This window comes from Molossus molossus, unplaced genomic scaffold (genome assembly GCF_014108415.1).
Source record: "Molossus molossus isolate mMolMol1 unplaced genomic scaffold, mMolMol1.p scaffold_m16_p_1, whole genome shotgun sequence".
Classification (NCBI taxonomy): Eukaryota; Metazoa; Chordata; class Mammalia; order Chiroptera; family Molossidae; genus Molossus; species Molossus molossus.
Window position 1 is genome coordinate 80,161,701 of NW_023425344.1, and position 22,692 is coordinate 80,184,392.

At 36.7% G+C, this 22,692-nt stretch overlaps 1 protein-coding gene across 1 annotated transcript in view; it reads left to right on the forward strand.

The window, feature by feature from the left end:
* BANK1 (B cell scaffold protein with ankyrin repeats 1) overlaps positions 1-22,692 on the forward strand; it is a 302,010-nt gene that overhangs the window by 262,272 nt on the left and 17,046 nt on the right. Inside the window, exons 10-11 of the mRNA XM_036282317.1 lie at positions 48-353; positions 12,364-12,429. Of these exons, the coding sequence (XP_036138210.1) occupies positions 48-353; positions 12,364-12,429 (372 nt within the window). The remainder of the gene's footprint in view (positions 1-47; positions 354-12,363; positions 12,430-22,692) is intronic.

The window sequence follows — 22,692 nt, forward strand, 5'->3', positions numbered from 1 at the left end:
TTGCATATAATTGAAGAGTAACCACCCTCTATATATTTCATAAACAGGGAATATGTTGGAAGGCCAAATGGAAAGAAGTTTAAATTGGGGTGATCCCAGTGCAAAGGAGGAAGTAGGAAGTGAACCTGAAGAAGAGGAAGAGAAGACAGAAGATGAAAAGGAGCAGGAGGAGGAGGAAGATCCATACACTTTTGCTGAGATCGATGACAGTGAATATGACATGATACTGGCCAATATAAGTCCAAAGAAAAAAACGGGAGGTCGGTCTTTCATTATAAATAGACCTCCTGCCCCCACACCTCGACCCACAAATATCCCTCCGAAAGCAGAAACCACACCCTACATAGCTCAAGGTAATGTCTTTGGTTGTGTGTGTTTGGTGGTAGGATTGCCCTCTTTTTTGGTGGGATTCAAAACCCCAAAGATAAAAAACATATTATTGTCATAGGTGACTTGTATTGGACTATTTTTAAATTTAGGAACACAATGTATAAAGAAAAGAATTAAGGAGTAGGGTTCTGGTTTGTACTTCTTCATTAAGAAGGATAATTTTCACAAACCTTCCAAAGATTATGAAACCATAGCATGTGTGAAGACATTGTTTGACGTTTCCATAATTCTGTAAGAGGGAAGCTCAACTCCTATGAATAATGTGCAGCATAAGAAAAGAAGGTAGGTACTTTACTTTTTGCCCCTAACTTTACTTTTGGCTCCTAATTCTGTTTAAGATAACTTTAAAAAATCTAAACTGTTTGAATAGTTGAATCTCAGATATGTAACCACAATTTCTCTGATAATTATACTTTACTCCAATGATTAAGATTCACTTCATCTATCAGAGAATTTCTACTTCATTTTAAGCATCGTTTTTTCTTTCCCATTCATTTCTCAGGATGTATTGACTCTACTCATTTCTTAACACTGGTTTGGTACACTCCATGACTCCATAGTGTGTAGGAGATGACTTTTCTTTATCAGTGCAGTGCATGCAAATAAATGTGTGGAGTGCCTTTTGGGGCTAAGATGCCATCCTAGGAACAAAGAATATGGAATAAAACAATGTCTCCATCTCAGAGGAGTTTTAGGCAACAAATATGCAGATAAAAACATAAAGTACAATGTGACCCATTATTAGAGGTTTTTAAACAAAATTTTTGGAATCAAAAAATGTTTAGGTGAGAACTAAAGCTGAGAGGCAATAGATTACACATTTAAATAATTCAAACCAGCTACTGAAACAGAAAATTTAAATGTATATACTACAAATCCACCCAAAAGGAACACAGTTACTCATCTGTGCTTAATAGATTAAAAAGAAATCATTTTATTGCTTATGCAGTATGTATTGAGGGATTTGTATAAGAAAATTGAGAAAGTAGATATAAAGTTGTTTACCAGTGTATAATACACATATTTAACAGTAAGCTGCTGCTGATAATGTTCAAGAAACTATTAAAAATTAGAACATGATGACAAATTTAAAAATGTTACAGCTAAAATAAAATGTGCTGGAACAATTAGCTAGATTATTAAGGCAGTGGAGAAGTTGCAATTAGAAATTCTCAGATTGTCATGGTGACCGCAAGAATATTACTGGCTCTTTGACAAGGTTGCTATATACCAATAAATATTTTTAAAGACAGAACATAGATGTAGCTCAATACAATAATTTAGTTATATTTTAGAAATCATAAAGAGGTACATCATCTTCTCTATCCTGATCCTGGAGTTCCCAGGACAAGTACAGACTTGTTGTCTGGTCCTCTTTGTCCTTCATCTTTCCATTCGTCAGTTGGCTGCCGTAATCTTGTTTTCCATGGGCTCTTTCTTGTTCTCGATTTGTTCTTTTTTTTTTTAACTGTTCTTTTCTCTTTATTTGGTGGGGAAGGTGGCAGTATATTCAAAATTTTGATTACTGTTTTGTTTCATTTTACTTTTATTTTTGAATTTGGGGATTTATATTTTTCTTCAGCTCTCATGTGGTGCTCATTATCTTTGTTGTTCGTGCTCTCTGGAATGCTTAATATTCTATCAACTATCTGGCTATCTTAGCTATATTTTATGTTTGTTTGTTAATCCTCACCTGAGGATGTTTCTTCCATTGATTTTTAGAGAGGATGGAAGGGGATGAGGGAAGGGGAGAGAAACATCAACATGAGAGAGACACGTCCATTGGTTGCCTCCTGCATGCACCCCGACCCACTGGAGCCGGCGGTAGGACCTGCAACCCGGGCACGTGTCCTTGATTGGGAATCAAACCTGTGACCCAAATCCTAAACGGAAACTCTACATGTTAACTTGTGGACTGAATTGTAGGGCAATGGAGAGATAACAAGCTTTTTTACTGAATTATTCCCAAAACGTTAGTTTATATAGATCTATTCTTCTAAACCTTCCAATTTTTCTGGAATAAAATCCAATGAACTCCAACCTACATTTCGATATCAGTTTGCCAGCACTCTGAGATCAGAGTGTTGGAAGAAGACTGGGAAATTTCAGCATTTAGAATGCACAATTTAACTTGTTATCCCCATTCAGTCCAGTGTATAGCACCTGCCAACCACTGGGCCTCATGTCTGATGGCCAGAAACATTTCTGCTCAATGTTTCATAAAAATTTAACTTCCATCATGAATGATTGCTAATTTCATTGGAGAAGGAATTTGGGGCTATAATTGCTTTAAACTTTTAATCCTCATGTATAAGAGAATTGAGATGATGTTCCTCCTCAATTATGTATTTATTAATAATTTATTAATTATTATTTGGTACTGAATAAAAACTTAATACCAAATAATAAAGTATTTTAGCATATTATGTAAATTCCATACATGACAATGGTATAATTTGTCACACACACACACACACACGAACTTTAAAGAATCTTAGAAATCTTGAGTTTCTAAGAAATTTTAAAGGCTATTTATCTCACCTACTTATAAGCCAGATACCCTTCAACATTCATAAGAATTCTTTCTAATTCAAAAACACAATCTAATGTGTTCTCACATTTGTGTTATATGCAGAGAGGAACCAAAGTTATAATTTATTATTATTATTATTATTATTATTGTATTTAAGTATATGAAAGCTGGTATGGTTATTTGCCCCACATCCCAAACCAGTAGCATACTACTGACTTGTAAGTGATGTCACTAACATCTCTTTTCATCATTTCTTCCTTTACTCTTTCACAGATATATTCACTTGCCTCTTCCTTTATGCTATTGATTTTTTATTCCGTTCCCACATTATAAAAACATTGCCTCATCAGCCAATTCTTTCTTGAAGTTCTTTGCATTTCACAGGGTAAAAGTCATCATATTTTTTCTTTTTCCTTTTTTTTCCCTAGCTCATGCAAATAAATATGTAATTACCACCATTTCCCAGAAAGCCATCCATTCAATTAGAACATTAAATTGCCCCAATTCTTGACAGAGTGCAGAAGTGGTGGCGGAATGTTGGCACATCCCGGGTTGTTAATAGAGCCAAAGAAGAAGGGTGTGGAGTAGGGGAAGGAAGAAGAATGCAGGATGCAGAATCCCAGCTCCTATTTCAGGAACTCAAGAAAGTACTGGCAAAGAAACTAGGCAAACAAACCAGAGAGATACAGGAAAATCCTCTTGGCTTTTGAGAGATAATTGAAAATATATATATTGGTTTCTACCCCTGGCACAAAGTTCCTGAAGCCCTTGCAATTTCCTGAGTAATGTGGGTGTCTTTGTTCTAATGAGGCAACTCTGTATGGGCCCCTGGATCAGGGCTGGTAACTGGAAAGACCAAACCATGGTTTGAAGCTTAGAATTTTCAGCCCCACCCACCCTCCATTCTCTTGAGAAGGGAAAAGGGCTAAAAATGGAGTTTATGATCAATCATGTCTATGTGAAGAAGCCGCTATAAAAACCCAAAAGGAGGGGATTCTGAGAACTTCCAGGTTGGCAAACATGTCACACTGGGAGGGTGACACAGCCCAACTCCACAAGGATAGAAACTTGTGTGTTTGGGACCCTCCCAGGCCTCACCCTATGTTATCTCTTCATCTGGCTGTCCATCTGTGTCCTTTATCATATTCTGTAAAAAAAATAAATGTAAGTCTCGTGTGAAGAGGGGAGCCCATGCAGAATGAGACGAAGTTCTAGCATATTTGCACATATGAGCATTCTGACTGCTTTCATACAGCGTACCAAAGAAAAGCTGTTTCCACCTTCACCACATCTCCTGCCTCCGGAAATGTACCATTAGTACAAAATTAAACTATGAATTGTTATATTTGAGAGATATTTTCCTGATCTTTAAAATTCTATTTCTGTTATACTATACCTAATTTTATGTTAACAACCACAAAAGAGTAACTCATTTTTTTAATGTAAAGTTTTTGAAGTCTCTCTGCTTTCAGATACTGTATTCCCCCACCTGTTTCTCCCTATACTATTGAAAAGGATCAGGTTCATTAGGCTTCAAGAATATAGAGGAATTAGCATGGATTTACAGTGCTTCCTGGTGACAGCATTCTTGATTTAAGACAAATCAAGGGAAGAAAATGAGCACTTTGCATAGTGTAGGTAGATTGGTAGTAAAACTATATTCATAAATCATGCAGAGACGACTGCCTATTGGGGAAAATTTTTAGCATCAAAGGACAGTTTCCCATTTTTCCCTCACATAATTAATAGAACCAAGACCCTTCTTCAGAGTCCATGCTTCTGATTTGGAGTAGAATATAATTTCCCTTTCAATTTTCAATTGCTACAGAGTTGCCCTTGGCATTTTGCAGTGCAACAAAGCTGTATATGACCTTTTTGAGAGCTACTCAGCTGCCAGGACCCCAAAATGTCAAGTACAACTTAGTTGCTCTCAGAAAATTTCCGCTTGCGATTCACTTATACTTGAAATAGATCATATACAACGCAGTTGAAATGCAAACAGAGAAAAAGAAGAAGAAGAAGACCTTGTAGAATCTCTTAGGAAAATTAATCCATATAGTAAATGTAACATTGTAAATGTAACAGAGTGGAATGGTCTCTGTGCTCCTTAGTGTAGAAATATAGTCAAGTGGATTGAAGTAGGCTTTAGGTCAAGGGCCTTTGGTCCTCCTCTTTGGCTTGGTGACCTTGTCCAAACCATTTAGCATCAGGATTTAGTATGTATATTACAGGTGCTCTCAGGACAAAGAAACATATTTATCATTCTGTTTGGAAGCCCAGTTTCCCTCTCTTCCCCTGTGATTCTCTCTGTCTCTCTCCTTTCCCTGATAGGGTACTGGTGCAACTCTTCAAAGGAGCAGTTGTTCAGACCTGTGTGCACACTGTTCATTAGAAGGTATCAAGCCTGCTTGTGTAACCCAAGTATTTCTGTGTGCTATTTCTATCCTTCTCACGTGGAACATCATGGAAACACTGAATAAAACTGAAGAGCTTTGCAGACCATCTGATAGAGTGTTGACATAACAATGATGAACTTTTCTAGCCTCATCTTCCAGAAATGTAATTTCTTTATATTAGTCAAGGGAAAAGAAGATAGTAATTAACTGTGGTTTGAATTGACATGAAAGGACTTGTATTTTGTGTGAAAATAAATGCAAATATTATCAAGTGCTTAGATTTTCATTCAGAAGCAGAGTGAAGTCTGATATTTTTCTCCTTAACATGTGACATTTCTAGAATCTTTAAAGATGTCTTTAAATAATTAAAGATGTCTTTAGTAAGAAGCTTAATAGTCCAAATAGTCGTTCTTAACTGGTGGTGATTTGCCTCCCAGGACACAGTTGATGATGTTGAAAGACATCTTCAATTGTCCCAAATGGGACTGGACTATTGACGTTTCATGAGTAGAGAGCAGAGATGCCATTAAATATCCTACGGTGCACAGGACAGGTTCCACTGTAAAGAATTATCCAGTCCAAAATGTCAATAGTGCCGAGGCTGAGAAACCATGACGTGGGTTGTTTCCATTGTTAAGACAGAATAAACATTTGAATATTTGAGAGAACAGTCATGTGGAGGTGAAACCATACATGTATCCAACAGCTAGCTATCTGCACACATTTTCTTTTTTCTCACTTTAGATGTCCTGAATTCACAAGAGTTTTCACCCGCACTTTTAATGTGTGTGCCTTTTTCATTCTAATTGAAATATGTATTCATTAGAGAAGAATGAGGTGTTCCATGGTGTTGGCCTGCTGGGAAGCACCTGCTCTGGGGACCTGGCAGCGTGGGAGGGTGCACTTCATGAAGATTATAAAACCAGTGGAACTGAATTTGAATTATGACTTAGCCACTGCAAAGTAGTATAACTCTGCGCAAGTTATACAGCCTTGTTTTATTTTTTTAAATATTTTTAAAAAGGAATAATAATACCTACTTCAGAGAGTTTTCATGAGAACTACAACTATTTGTGTACGGTGGCTGGCACTGAAGGGGATGCAGAAGTGGTAGTGGTCACTGATGGAAGGTGTGCAGAGCGGAGGGGAGACAGGACCTGCCATGTCTCCCCAGGCAGGATGCTGTTTGCTTCTTCCTTTGGATTTCCTGTGTCAAGACATCATCTTGCATGACTTTTCCAAATTATTAATACCAGTATTGAACACTATGTAGACCAAGTGGGTATAGCCTGTCCTTTGGAAGTTTTCCATCTGTATATAAGATATTTTCAATCTGCATGCATAGACATTTTCAATCTTCTATCCTTAGAGCCTTATTAACAGAATTAGTATTTAATGTTTGTTCAAAGTAAGCATGACCAGATTCAGATCCCCCTGGTTACTGCTAAGGATAGCAACATTTCCTGATACAGAAAAACAAACAGATAAATTACTTTTGTGATCACTAAGTATGAACCCAATTGTGAACTCATCATAGTTTCTAGACTGTTACAGTGACTTTCTAACAATGCAAACCACTTTTCCTTGAAACAATAGGGGAAATTATTATTATTATTATTTGACGTGCCCCTAGCGGGAACCGAACCCGGGACTCTCTGGTCCGCAGGCCGACGCTCAACCGCTGAGCCAAACTAGCCAGGGCAATAGGGGAAATTATTAAGGGTGTTGCTAGAGTAATATATACACATATCATTTTCTTATTAACTACAAATGGTCAAAAAGTAAATCAAGCAGTGAGTCTGAATGAAATTATATGGGAAGAGACGAACCCTCAGCCCAGTGCTATGCAAGCAATACATGTGACCCACCTAGTACAAGAAGAAGAAGGACCTGCTTGCCCAGTGGTGGAGTAGAAACATTTCTAGAAAGAAAAGCTTATTATTTGCATCATAGGAATTAAATATGCATATAAAAACAGTTTATATTCTACTCTTGTAAACATTAAGTTTCTTACAAGTAGAAAGAATAATTTATAGTGAGATTTCCTGGTTTGGGAGAGGATTTTTATGGAAACACTCTTCTGAGACAAAATTTCCAATACAAATTGGAAAGAAAATTAATGTTTTCTCCTTATGAAACCAAAGCAGTCATTGGTATTGCCATGGAATTAAAACTTCTATCCATTTTCCTTCATGCAGGTATATGCTTTTTAGCTTTTCATCTCTACCAATCTCAATAGTAAGCTGTGATCACACGAGTGACTTCACACATGCTAGCTACTATTTGCAAATTCTCCCTAAAAAAAATAAATAAATGCTCAATTCCTGACTCTATATGTCTGCCAGAGAGTAAACTCTTCTCAGGAGAAAGATGTTTATATTATGGGATGTAGCCAATGTGACTGTCTGTGGCCATGTCACCCCTAGTGTGACTAGTGAAATGTGGTAACCTGTGTTTGACACATTTGTTCAAATTAATAACCTGTAACTATTGTTAGTAAATAAAATGTGGTTTTCAGCTAGCTGGAGTGCTCCTAGCTTAGACAATTTGAGAAGAGACTACACCACTCTTCTGAGCTTCAGTTTGATTGGTCAGTATGACCACATACAGGGTTAGAAGAGTCTCTTCCCTGTCTTTGCTGGCTGGACAAAGGGGTTGTTTGTATTGCTTTCCTTCTTCTCATTCTCCTTGTTTGTCAGTAGCTTTTGCATAGTGCATATTGGGGAAACAAGGTATGGAGAGTAAGGCTTCAGGGGGCTGCATCATGACCCTTGTCCTTTCTGATTTTTTTTTCTCTATCCTCTCTCATCAGTAGGCACTCATGATACATTTGACCTTTGTTTAAAGGAATACTTCAACATCTAGGACCATATGGAAACTGTGACTGAGTCTTATTTACCTTTGCATCCTCAGGACCTAACACAGCACTTGGCTACAGAGTTAGCAACCTAATGAAAGTTTGTCGAATGAATAATAAACACAGTGAGGTTGCCTGTACAGTATCATTTTCTGGGAACCCAGAGCACAATACAGATCTGCGTGTTTCATTTTATATCAAACCTCTAGTTTCAAGAATGATCATCAGTGATAGACACTTTGCTCTAAATGTTTCACTTTACACTTCTAATGGGCATGAAACATCAAAGGGGTTTGTCATTTATAATTCATATCTTTATGAATGCATTTAGCTATTGCACAGACTTTCCATTACCTTAGCTACCTGTGAAATAAGTCCAAATAAGCTTCATCAGATTTTCTAAGAAGAACAGCTCTGTAAGGGCCCCTTTGCTTGAAATAGACTCCAAATGAGGTTGACATGAAGAATGTTCTTACAGAAGCAACCTGGAAAGACAAATAGTGCAAGTGAATTCATTATATTTCACCTTCTCTCCCTCTTCCCTTCTGATAATTCTGCTTTGCTTAACATTTTGAATATTTAATGCTATGCTGATTTTTCCCCATTCAATGTCATTTCTATTTTAGAGAAAACTTTACAGAAGTCATTCTGCCAATATTTAAAATAAATGAGGGTGTATTGGGGACATTTATATTGTATAAGATTATTTTGAACCTCAAAATTTGTTTTACTTTCTCTATGGACTTTCTTTTAATTTTTAAAAGCAGTAGCAACTACTAATAATGCATTCATTTTTCTTCCTTCTCAAATTCCAACCTTAAGTAGGAAGAGAAAAATAAGATTTCACTGGGGCAGAGGGTCATCAAAGTTGATGTATGTTATAACTGCCTCGATAGCATTATTTGAACAGTAATACAATCAAATGTGGTAAAAACAAAACAACAACAACAACAACAACAAAATCAGTATCCTCCAAGAATTCAAATACATAGGAACAGGATCATCTCCATATTTTATAAAAAATTAACATTGGTCTTTGATTTAATTTTCCAGTTTTTCTATTTACTCTAAGCCCCCAGCAAAAAAAAAAAAAAAAAAAAAAAAAATCTCCTCCTGAAAACAGTATTCTATTTAAATTTATACTCACTTAAGGGCTTATTCAGGCACCATTTGGTAAAAAAAAAAAAAAAAAAAAAAATTGATAGCATCTTAGAATGATAGAGCCAACTGAGATATTTGAGCTCATCTCATCTACACCCTAACTTTATTGGCAAAACAAATTACAAAGCCATTTTCCCATGTCACACCTCTTATTAATATTAAGACAGAACTATAGCCCTTCCACTGTGCCAAGTACATTAACGTTCTGGCATACAGATTTTTTTTCAATTACTACATGTTTAAAACAAACTCATCTTGCTTAGCACAAATCTTGTAGTACAAAAACATGTACTTTCATATGTAAATCTGAGTGACCTATAACCAATGCTCAGTTCTCACCATGCCATAGATTTTATCTTATAAAGGTTGTGTGGGTGAACGTGGTAAATATAAAGTGTATAAAGCTTTTAAGAACAAAGATTTTGCTGGTGGAAGCAATTTAAAATGTTTCAGCTTGCATTTACTGTAAAAAGAATGATTAACTAATTCTGGAACGTTACATCTATCTATTCTTTTCCTAAGGCTAATAAAGTTCATGTTTTTGGTATGCATGCTTGCATCAGTGATCATTTGATGGGCTAGCTCTTTCTTCAGGAAACAAATTAATGTAGGTCTTTTCCAAGATTACCTCATATTCAAAAACACCTAGTTTTTACAGCAATGAGAAATTGGTGTGTTTTGCAATATGCTAATTGCTAATTTGGTTTTTGTAAGGAAATGAGGCTTGCTTGTCTGTAGGGGGGAGGAAAGGAGCGGTTTTAATGGGTGCATCTGGAAGTGAGGTAGGAGAGAATTTTAAGGGAGGCTTTAAAGGTAGAGAGAATCTTTGTACTGTGGGTGTGGCTTAGTGCACCTGCTATTTTGAAAAAGTTCTGTTGTCAGTACTTTCATAATCATCCTACTCAGAACATCCTACTTTTCCACCACAATTCTCCACCTTTTCCCAGCCTGTTTCAGCTATAAATCCTGGTAAAATCCCAACAATAAATAAGTATACTACTTGTAACTTCTTAATCTCTAAACTAAAATAGTATTGGTTTAACATTGGCTGTATCTCACAGAGGCTGGGCATTTGTCATCAATAAAACATGTTTCAATAAAATATATATTATGTATAGCTTAAAGTGATTTTTAACAAATTAATGTCAGAAGGCAAAAGAAAAATAATTATATTTCCAAGTTCTCTGTAGCTTCAAAATTCAGCAGAATCCTAAAACATACCAACGAATGTAGGTTTTATTTGCAGAACTTATTTTCAGAGTTTATCTTTGAATTCCAATTATTTTCCAGATTAATGATGACACACTACCGCTTTGTTGTCTAAATAGTCTTAGTTATTATCATAACAACACTGGGGGAAGAGTGCATGTTATTAAAATTTCAAACATGTTTTGTTTTTCAAGACTTTTAGAACTGGCCAATGAAAAAAAATCAAGCAACACTTTCAAAATTAGTTTAATATCCTGAAATATATTCACAGACCATATATCTATCAGTATATTTTATTTTAGGGGGGGGGAATGTAAGCCAAAAACCCCAGAACTTGCCAGTAAGTTATATTTAGCATGTTTTCCAAATACTAACTTGAAGCAGAAAATTGATTTTCAACCAGAAATATTTCATGCATATAATTTTCTTTCAATACATCATACATTGAAAATATCTTTGCTTCTCCTGTTTGAAAGGGAACAGGTGGCAAGTTATATATGCTTAATAAATAATTATTGATTTGATATGATTTAGGGAACTTTTTTAAATTACAAAAGGTGTCCTCTGGAGTAATCCTAATGTGACGTTGGTATGGGTTTAAAGAATATTAAACCCAAAGACAGAGATCCAAGGTAACTGCTGGGATATACGGTCTCTCGATCACTGTGATCAAGCACCATCCCACGGGACAGCTTCTACTCCCACGTGTCTCTGCCTCATGAGCCTAGGAAATCCTGGTGAGCAAAGAAGAGCAAGAGACACAAGGATGTTGAAAATGCTCTGAGGTTCTTTTCAATCCCCTCCCTATAGCTCCTTCTTTATCTTTAAACTGAAATAATTGTGGAATCAAAGAGGCTGGCGGTGTTGTAAAGAACCAAGCAATAGATTAAAGTTCAACGCTTGAGGTCTAAATCACATCTCTACTATCATTGCAAAATCAGCCCTTTTACCACTTAGTTACTTCCACCTCCTTCATCTATAAACGTCTGAGTTTGAACTAGGTCTCCAAGGCCTCTCCCACTTCCCAAACCCTGTAATTCAAACGACTCATAAAAAAAAAAAGAAAAAGAAAAAGAAATGGAACTCTGCAATATTCTGTTTCTAAAGGCAAGTTGTAAAGGGTAGAGACTTTTTCATTAACAAGTGCCAGAAGCTATCGGGAACTTTGTGGGTGCTCAATAAATATTAAACAATCAATTTTATCTTTTATCTGCAAAATGAGATGAGTAATGCTGACTTGTCTCCCAGAATTTCATGTGAGAAATAATAAATGAGAACAAAGCACTTTTTAGATAATGAAGTAATTTGAATAAGCTGCTATAAGAGTTCTGAGGTCCAGCTAGATGATGCAGGAGTAAAGTGTCTTTTTTATTATTACATCTGTGAAATACAGCAGGCTTTTCATCTGTTTTGGAAGAAACAGTCATTATCCTTCCTTATCACTGAGAAGTCAGCATGAGTAATTTCTGTGCAAATAGAATTTTTCATATGATTTTAACATTTATCACTTTTAACAAAATGCAGCTTTTATCTTTACCTGATCTCAAAATGGAATCATATCTTGATTTAAGTAGTTTAATGAGGCATTCCATCAGCATTATACTACTCAGCCCACAGAAAATGCCTTGTGAAATGACTGATAAGCTGCACAAATGAGAAAATTGTAAACTTAATAATCCTCCTACTCCAAAATAATACAATTCAAGATTTGTCACAAAGGAAAATGATGTGTTGCATTCTAGTTTCTTGGAGACTTCCAGAGTGTGTTCTTATTTACAATTATGTTCAATAAATAATATGTGCTATATTTTTTTTAGTGTTTCAACAAAAGGCAACCAGAAGACAATCTGATGGTGACAAGTTCCACGGTCCCAGGAAACAAGGTACTGCCACATACTTAAGTTTATTTCATTATCTCTAAGTGGGAGTTAAAGAAGTCTTACGAATACTAAATAAAGTCTCTTGGGATAGAAGTAAATAAGTGTATTTGATTAATTTCACCCTGAACTTTGTCTTACACAAATATAATTTTGCCATAATAAGGTGAATGCAAGAAAAATATTTTAATTAACAAAGGCAAGAAATTACCTTGTGGGAATATTTGTGGTGACGGTGATGATGTTACCAGTGCTCTAGGAAGGCCAAGTAAGACAAATTCTCGAACATGCGTCAGAGACCACGCTTTCATAGACCTTTAAAGAGAAGCCTCTGAAATCACTTGGAGGGAGGGGCAGATGATTGATTGCCCCCAAAACGGGACCAGCCTGGGCTTTCTGTGCTCATTGACTCCAGATCAAAGAGTGCACCCTTTGCCCACTATTCTCTTGCCTTCAGCACTTGATCCAACAGTTTTTGAGTAATCATTTATTATGAATAAAAGAGCTAAAAACTGTTGCTACAGAGACATCTCAGACCGGAGAACTATTTTCCTCTTGCTTGTAGAGAGTCAGCTTGCCCTCAAGTTTTACTTTCACACTTGGTTCCTAGTGAAAAGAGAGAATCTAGTTATTTATTATGATGGTTTGTTTTTATAGTAAGACCTTGGTTAAAGTTCAAAGTGAAAAATGTAAAAGAAGGCAGAGGGGTAGCTAACACTGGCTGGCTCCTTAATCCAGGAACATGCACAATGGTTTAACCTCTACCCACCTTTGAAGTAACCTCAGTCCAAAATACTAGTATCTTGAAATTGTTACTGGTGCCCCGGCCAGTTTAGCTTAATGATTAGAGCATCAGCCTGCAGACTAAAGACATATGGGTTCAATTCCAGCCAAGAGCATGTACCTTGTTTGTGGTTTGGTTGGGGTCATACAGGAGGCAACCAGTCGATGTGTTTCTCTTACATCAATGTTTCTCTCTCTCTCCCTCCCTCTCTCCCTCTCCCTCCCTCCCATTCTATCTGAAGATAAATGGAAAACTATCCTTCAGATATAGTTTTTATAATGAGGATTATAAAAAAAAACAAAGACAAAAGAAGAATGGGGAAGGAACAAGTTTGATGATATGTGGGTGGACATGGGACAAAGAATTAAAGGAAACAAGGACGTAATTATAAAATTTAGGGAGATTAATATCTCTTCATTTCTTGTCACCTAATAAATTTCATCAATGTTAATGATTACCAGATTTTTTTTTTGTCATTGTTAATCCTCACCTGAGGACATTTTTCCATTGATTTCAGATAGAGTGGAAGGGAGCGAGGGAAGGAGGAAAAAGAGAGAGAGAGAGAAAGAGAGAGAGAAAGAGGTGTGGGCGGAACATCCATTGGTTGCCTCCCACACAATCCTGACCTGGACCAGAGATTGAACCTGCAATCCAGGTACTGATTAACAGATTTTTAAAACTCTTTGAGGGTTAGGATATTGACATTTTTAATCAAATGTTTTTCTTTCTAGAGATTTAAATCCAACTTCTTGATGATGTTTTTGATTACTTAGAGCAGTTTCCCTAGTTTCCTTTAACCCTGGACACCAGTAATTCAGCAGAATGGAAAAGAATATTGTTCAAATTGCAAGGACTAGAGAAATATATTCTTTATGAAATGTTAAAAAACCTCTGTGATTACTGAAATCTGAGAAAAAGAAGATGATTGAGAATAATTGCAAATATTTTTTAAATTAAAGAATTATAAGTACCTAAAAGGGATTACTGTGTCCAACCATTTTTGTGTAAATTTTTTAAGATATTTATGACCATCCAGTCCATAGGACATGCTAGGTGATCAAAACTGCTTATCTCTGAGTTCATGAATACTCCTCAGATATCCTGGGATTTCATGGTAAAACAGGAAAAGCATGAGTGCTTCACCAATACGAATCTTTTTATTTGGTAAAGAACAAAAATAAATAAAAACATTTATTAAATGTTTGTCAGAGTCAACGTTGTCTAAAAGGACTAGAGAAGTTCCCTAAAAAACGGTCAAGGAAGTTATTTCTTTCATTCTATGAAAGGAAAAGGGACGATGAAAGGCAACTGTTTCCCACTGAAAGTGTGTGTTTCAGATGCTCTGTGTTCACAACTGCCAAGGGGTTGCCAGGACATTACACTGTTACTAAATCAAGGAACTTCCCTGAGGAACAGGGGACAAAATTAATTGGCACCATTTCCATGGAAACTCAACTGATTTTTTTCAACTCAATTTTTACATCTTGAAAAAAAATGTAAGGAAAATTCTGAGGACTTTGGATCACAGAAAAAGTTGCTATCAACATACAGTTTTGAAACCAGTTTTCCAAATTGGTTTTGAAATGAGAAAATGCCGGAGTGGTGTAGCAGAATGTGCTTCTTTCGCACCTCCACCGCTTCCTAAAATGGAGCCTCACAGGCCAGTCAGGGTTTGTTCTTCACATTGAAACCAGAGACCCATATATTGTCAGTGAGTTTGGAGTTGATCAGTTTTGAAGTCTGAGTCATATTAACCAAGCTCATAGAGGACTAATGTATAACTCCCAATTCCAACCTATTAAGTCTATACATTCCAGTGACTATAATGTTTACATTCATTAGGCCCCTGCCAGATAAGGAATTATCTACAAAATATAATTAACAATTAGAAAATTACTAGGTAGTCCAGCCGATGTGGCTCAGTGGTTGAGTGTCAACCCATGCACCAAGAGGTTGCTGGTTCGATTCCCGGTCAGGATACATGCCCAGATTGTGGGCCCGATCCCCAGTGGGGGGCATGCAGGAGGCAGCCAGTCAATGTTCTCTCATCAATGTTTCTATCTCTCTCTCCCTCTCCCTTCCTCTCTCTCTAAAATCAATAAAAGGAGAAAAAAATTAAAAAGAAAACTACTAGGTAAACATAATCAAGTCAGGGCTGCTTCTTCAAGAATAGGACAATATCTATTTAATTTCTTCTGCTTACAAAATTATGTAATAGTGTAGGCTTAAGGTTGCTTATATCTCCCAGTCACATTATATACATTTTTTCTCTGATATATACATATATATATTGGATAATGCCACAGGGCCTTATCTATCATCAACAGAACTATCCCCGTGTCATTAATGTAGTCTTACTTCAAACATGGTACATGGCAACTGCTGAGGTTTAGCATTCTCAACATTTTAACTGCCACACTGTGATCATGAGTCATACCCACGGACCTCAGCCACACAGTTCAGTACTGAATTGCATCAAGAATGTGTTGTTGCTGTTGCTTTTAGAAGCAAACCCTTTCTCTGAGGGTGGGGTTCGGGAGGAGGCACATCCACCATAACCAACTGCCTATACCAGTGACTCCCAGCCTTAGATGAGCATTAAGAATTATTTATAGAGCTTCTAAATTGTGGTTGGCTAAGTCTGACCTTAGACATGGACTAAAAGTAAACATATGAGAATGAGAATGAGCAATAATCTCAAAACCAACATACAAAAAAACAAAAGCTAACCCAAAGAAACTGATTCAGAAGCATAGGGTCAAACTTGGCTTCTAAATATATTATATTTTCCCAACTTGTGTGGCTCAGTGGATCGAGCAGCATCGTCCTATGGACTGGGAGGTCCTGGTTTGATTCAGGGTCAAGGCACATGCCTGGGTTGCAGGCTGAATTCCCAGTAGGGAGTGTGCAGGAGGCAGCCAATCACATCTATATTTCTATCTCTCTCTCCTTTCTTCTCTCTCTAAAAAATCAATAAAAAATTATGTTATATTTCCAAAATAATCTGCACGATATAATTTTCAACGTTTGCCATGTTTAAACTCATGTGTCATGTAAAAATTAAAATCTCCAGCCACTTTCTACTGTATAATTATATTATTTGCTACAAATGACTTTTGCTTTATCATTTTTTTGTTGTTAATCCTCACCCGAGGATATTTTTCCATTGATTTTTAGAGAAAGTGGAAGGGAGGGTGAGACAGAGAGCGCGAGAGAGGAACATTGATGCAAGAGATACACATCAATGGGTCACTCATCCAAACTGCAACCCAGGTACATGCCTTTGTCTGAGAATCAAACCCATCAGTCTGAGGGCCAACACTTTAACTGCTGACTGGCCAGGGCACTGTAATCATTTGTTAATATGCTTTGCATGTTGTTTTCTTAGTTTGAGACACATTTCTCTAAAATTCTAATTTTATCAAAAGTGAAAAAATAAATTTATGCAGAGAATCATGTAAGCATAAAAACATGAAAAAGAAGATATTTATTTGTCATAATGAATACTATTTGGATGTGTTTAATAAGCAGGCACTGAATCTTCTCTGCTCAGTAATTCTATCTGCCTGGCCCCAGTAGGCTTATGACTTTGCAATCCTTGGAGTAGTCTCTGCCCACTAATTCTTCTCTATGGACTGTACAATTGTTATTGGCTGGCCTTCTTGGGAGTGTTCATGCTCATGAGAAAGATATAGTTCAGAGAACATATCTTGTGTATTCTCTAAGCGCTCAGTGCTGCACCAGTTTTGATAAATGTTAAATAATAAAATTTTCTCTAAGTAGGAGACCTGGGAAAATGTGGATAGTATTACCCTTATTTGGGGAAAAGAGAATGCTGGTCTCTGAGGTATTTTCATCAGGCTGTTTTTGCCAGTACTAGATATATTAAAAACAGAGAAAATTACCAAAATGTGGTCATTTGTACTCCATAAAAAGAATAATGGACTCAGTTCTCTTTTTCAGTATAACTTATATTTCCATTTGCCATTTTGTTCACAATAGCTTTCTTATTAAAGTTATACCTGGAAAAACTTTTTAAATAGCTGAATTCTTGTCTAAAATGGTGATGTGTCAATAGCCCACAGTGTGGCCTTGCAAAAATGCTTGTGAAGTCAAGGGATCAATAAGATGAAATTCTTAATAACAGTGAAAACAATGACTAGAAAAACACTAATGCCTGAGGCTAGTATTAATCCAATTACATCTAAGGTTGAAGAAGGAGATTGAGACAAATAACATCAGTAGTCCACCAATTGATCCACAGCTATTACTCACACAGATGCTAATTTTTAAAATTTTTGCCTTCTCCAGCTCTGGTTTCTGTATACAGTCAGAGAGTAGTCCCCTCAGTAGGAAGTGAGGACATTTTGCATCCTAAGAGCCTAAAGCAAAGCTCTGTGATGGGGGATGCGATGGTGAAGAAGAATTCTGTTAGTAGTGTATACAAGGAGTTAGTACTTGCAGAACTGTCCATATATAATGCCAAAGAGTCATGTGCCCCTATAAGGTGACAAACCGCACTAGACAACAGCCTGCTAACCCTGGGATCTTGAGCTATGAACTACACCTATCAAAGACCTCTGTAGTCCTAGAACTGAAATAAAAATTTGGCCTTTTGGTCTGAACACAAAGAATAGACTCAGAAAATAAATAAATACTAACTCTCTTGGTCAACATGACTTTATAGATGCGTTCTTTTTCAAGAAGGATTGAAGAAGAGAATAAAAATAGTACGAGAACTTAAAATATTACTCCAGGGGAAAGGAAGGAACTTTTCATCATGGAAATGCAGAATAATTATACTTCTGCAAATATTTCTTTAATGAGTCAGATTGTCATCTTTTTCACTAAAGTATCAAGGTATCAAGATGGAGATAATGGGAAACACACACACACACACTAAGAATATTACAACTACCAATTTGTAATTTTTTTAAATCTGAAGATTTTTACAAATATTTTAACATTTTATAGAATCTTCTAAGGCAATAACTATAAAAAATATTTGAGCCCTACTTTCTGATCTCAATACAACATTTAAAATGTTAATAACAGCCTGCCCAGTGTGGCTCAGTGGATTGAGCATTGCCCCTTGGACTGAGAGGTCCTGGTTCAATTACTGTTCCGGGTGCATGCCAAGGGTTGTGGGCTGGATCCCCGGTAGGGGGCGTGCAGGAGGCAGCCAATCGATGTTTCTCTCTCCCATGGTTGTTTCTATCTCTCTCTCTCTCTCTAAAAAATCAATAAAACATATAAAAATATGTATTATTAACAAAATTAAATAAAAACAACTGAAAAGTTTCTGAAAAACTCTGAAAGCAAAGATAAAAAAGCTATGGTACATGTATACCATATACACAATGTAAAATTATGCAGCTGTTAAAAAAAAAAAAAAAAGGATCTATTACCCTTTGTGACAGTATGGAGGGACCTGGAGATTATCATGCTAATAATAAATAAGCCAATCAGAGAAAGACAAATATCACATAATCTCACTAATATGTGGAATCTAATAAATAAAATAGAGCCAGAGGCATGGAAACATGGAACAGACTAAGGAATCTCAGCGGGAAGAGGGGCAGGGAGAGATTAACCAAAGAATTTTTTTTTTATCCTCACCCGAGGATATTTTTCCTTTTTTTTTTTTTGTACAGATAGAGTGGGAGGGAGAGAGAGAGAGAGAAACATGGATGTGAAGGGACACATCGAGTGGCTGCCACCCGCAAGACCAACCAGGGCCGGGGACAAACTGCAACCGAAGTACGCACCCTTAGCGGGAACCGAACCCGGGTCTATCTGGACCGCAGGCCGATGCTCTAACAGCTGAGCCAAACTGGCCAGGGCTAACCAAAGAATTTATATGCATATACGCATTGCCCACGGGCACAGACAGTAGGCGGTGAAGGCCTGGGTAAGGTGGGAACCTGGTGGAGGGGGAAAGGGGGGAGTGACATCTGTAATACTCTCAACAATAAAGATTTTTTTAAAAAGAAAACATCTGCAAAGAAGAAAGAAAGAGAATCAACTACTTAGAAAACAGACCTGCAAACTTTCTTTATAAGCAGAGGCCATGTCAGAGCCTCGAGACTGTAGCTGTTAACAGAAGAGAAGGGCAACAAAGGGCCGAGACACTCTAGTAAACATGTATGGAATGAAGCCTTTGACATAAATGAAATAAAAATTGAAAATTAATGGTAGAATTTGAAGATTTCACATGTGAAAACACAAGAAATGTTGACTAAATCTAAAAGTTTATTTTATTTTATTTATTTTTTATCCTTACACGAGGACATTTTTCCATTTTTTGTTCAGATAGAGTGAGAGGGAGAGAGAGGATGAGAGAGAGGGAGAAACATCAGTATGAAAGGGACCATCGAGTGGAGTGGCTGCCTCCCGCACAACCCAACCAGGGCCGGGGACAAACTGCAACCGAGGTACGTGCCCTTAGCGGGAACCAAACCCGGGCCTCCCTGGACCGCAGGCCGACGCTCTAACCGCTGAGCCAAATTGACCAGGGCTAAAAGTTTATTTTTGAAAAGAGTAAATTAGCCCTGGCCAGATAGAGCCCTGCTCTATCTGAAGATAAATGCAAAAATGTCCTCTGGTGAGGATTTAAAAAAAAAAAAAAAAAGTAAATTAGCTAGTCCTCTGGCAAATATACCCAAGAGAAAACACCAATTTTTAAAAATCAGTCATGAGAAGATGGCAGTATATAAAATGAAATGTATTATTTTATTTTATTGGATATGAAAATATATGACTTGATAGATTTTTTTTTTCCTTTATTGATTTTAGAGAAAGAGGAAGTAAGAGAGAGAGAAATGTTGATGAGAGAGAAAATCGATTGGCTGCCTCCTACATGCCCTTCATTTGGGATTGGGCCCACAACCTGGGCATGTGTCCTGAACAGAGAATCGAACTGGTGACCTCTTGGTGCATGGGTCAACACTCAACCACTGACCCACACCACCCGGAATGAAAATATATGACTTTGTAAAGAAAAATACTGACTAATAAAAGTATGTCAGGTGATGTGATATGTTGTAGCAAATGTACCACTCTGATGGGGGATGTTGATAACGGGGAAGGCTATGCATGTGTGGGGTCAGAGGTATATGGAAAACCTCTGTGCCTTCTACACAATTCTACTATGAACTTAAAACTACTCTAAATAATAAAGTGTATTTAAAAATAAACAAATTTATATTAAGACAATACCTATGTCAAGTGATAAAAGGAATTTTTAAAATTACTGCTACACTAATAACTAAGGAATGTTTTAATTCAAAAGATAATTAGGGATGAGTTTTGCCACTGAGTTATTTCAAATACATATAAAAGAATTTTTCTATTATTTGAGCCATCCCGTGTATTGGAAATATTAATGTAATAAGCTAGCTATTTCATTAGGAAAAAATTCATGATAATCTCAGTTAATGATGAAAAAAGACATAAATCATTACTGATCAACGATTCATAACTTTTAAAAATCTTACAGAATAAAAACTAGGTGGATTTCTTGACATGATTAGGAATATTTTACTAAATTCAAAGGTAGAGCTATTCTCCTAAAGCCTAGGAACAAGATGAAGATGCTGATTGCCAACATTTTTACTCACCTTTACTCTGGAAAGTTCTAGCAGCTGGAATAACACATGAACGTAAACCATACCAGCTTCAGTTTTGCTATATGTGCAGATTTAGCTGAACTAAAAAAATAATGAAGCTTTTAAAGAATATTCATTTCAATCACCTCTTCATATTTTAAATTTTAGCTACTAAAATATAAGATTAGTGTTTTGGCTGGTGGGGGCAGGATTCAGGTCTGTGTGGTTTAACAAAAAAACAAAAGTTACGAGCATTGGAAGTTCTAGGTATCAAGTCCTGGAAGTGAGTTGTTTACAACTAGACTAATTTTCCATACATCTGCTTTTTATTTATTTATTTTTTTATCCTCACACAAGGATACTATTGCATTTATCTTCAGATGAAGCGGGAGGAGAGAGGGGAGAAGAGAGAAAGAAACATCGATGTGAGAGACAGAGACACATCAAGTGGTCGCCACCCACACGACCCCAACCAGGGCCGGGGACAAACTGCAACTGAGGTACACGCCCTTAGCACGAACCGAACCCGGGCCTCTCTGGTCTATGGGCCGATGCTCTAACCACTGATAAAACTGGCCAGGGACCATACATTTGCTTTTACCTTTTTTTTCCACATTAAAAAGATGAAAGAAAATTGCTTAATAAATTGCAATTAGGCATGATAAGTTGCAAAGGAAAATGCTTTAAGCACTTTATTGTTTCCTCCTAAAGGTAGACTAGTCAAACCAAAACATGCAACCTATAATTTTAGGTAGGGTATGCAAAATTGCTTTATTGCATCGAGATTACTATTTTATGGGGGATGGAAGGATTTTTCCTTCCTCCCCAACTTTATACGTGTTATTAGTTTATTTTCAGAAGCGTTAGTATGAATTTAACTTAATTTTTCTTGAAAAGCATTTGTCAGGCTGTGAAGTGTACATTCTGCAGACTCTTGGTGTCTTATTTTAAAATCTTCAAGACAAATTATAGTTTCTAAAGTTTTCTCTTTTTAAATCGTTTCTTGGCCATTTGCCTAAGATCAAGTGTAAACTTTTAGTTTCTTTTGTATTAGTCTCTCTACAACGTATTCCATTTGAGCAAATGTTGGCCATATAAACATCAAGAAACCCACTGTGTTGAGTTTATAAATCTATAGATTAGGTGATAAAGCAAACTGGGCTTTTCATTAAAATTCTTTCTATTTACTGACTGTCTAGAGGAATATATATATCTCTCTATATATGGATATATAATATATATATAAATGTTTCTATTGATATTTTTAGAGAGAGGGGAAGGGAGAGAAAGAGAAACATTGATGTGAGAAACATCGATCAGCTGCTTCCTACATGCCCACTACTGGGAATGGAGCCCAAAACCCAGGCATGTGTCCTGACCGGGAATCCAACTCAGACCTCTCAGTCCAAGGGAGGATGTTCAATCCACTGAGCCACACCGGCCAGGCTAGAATATATATGGAGCAGTCTTCCAGGCTGTTGTCTTATTACAAGGGAAAAACAAATCCTTTGAATTCTTTCAAAAATGATTGGGGTTTTCTTAAATCTACAAATCATTTTAGGAAGAATTTAGACGATCTATCTATGCAGGAAAACGATGTGCCTCTTTCTTTTAATTGGGACCTTATTTTTTAAAATGTAACTACTGGGAGGGAGAGCATACTTTTTCTGGGAAAATTTTTCTTGCAATAACTTCCACAAAAAAAGCAGAAAATTCAGCTGCATGGGTTACTTGAGACAAAAATGGATTCACACTCAGGCAATGAGATGATGGAAGTGAGGTGCCAGTTAAATGGCAGAGCTGGTAAGCGATGACGCACAACCTCCAAACTCAGGCAGGAACGGCAGGTAAAATTCTACTGCAAACTGCTACTCATGG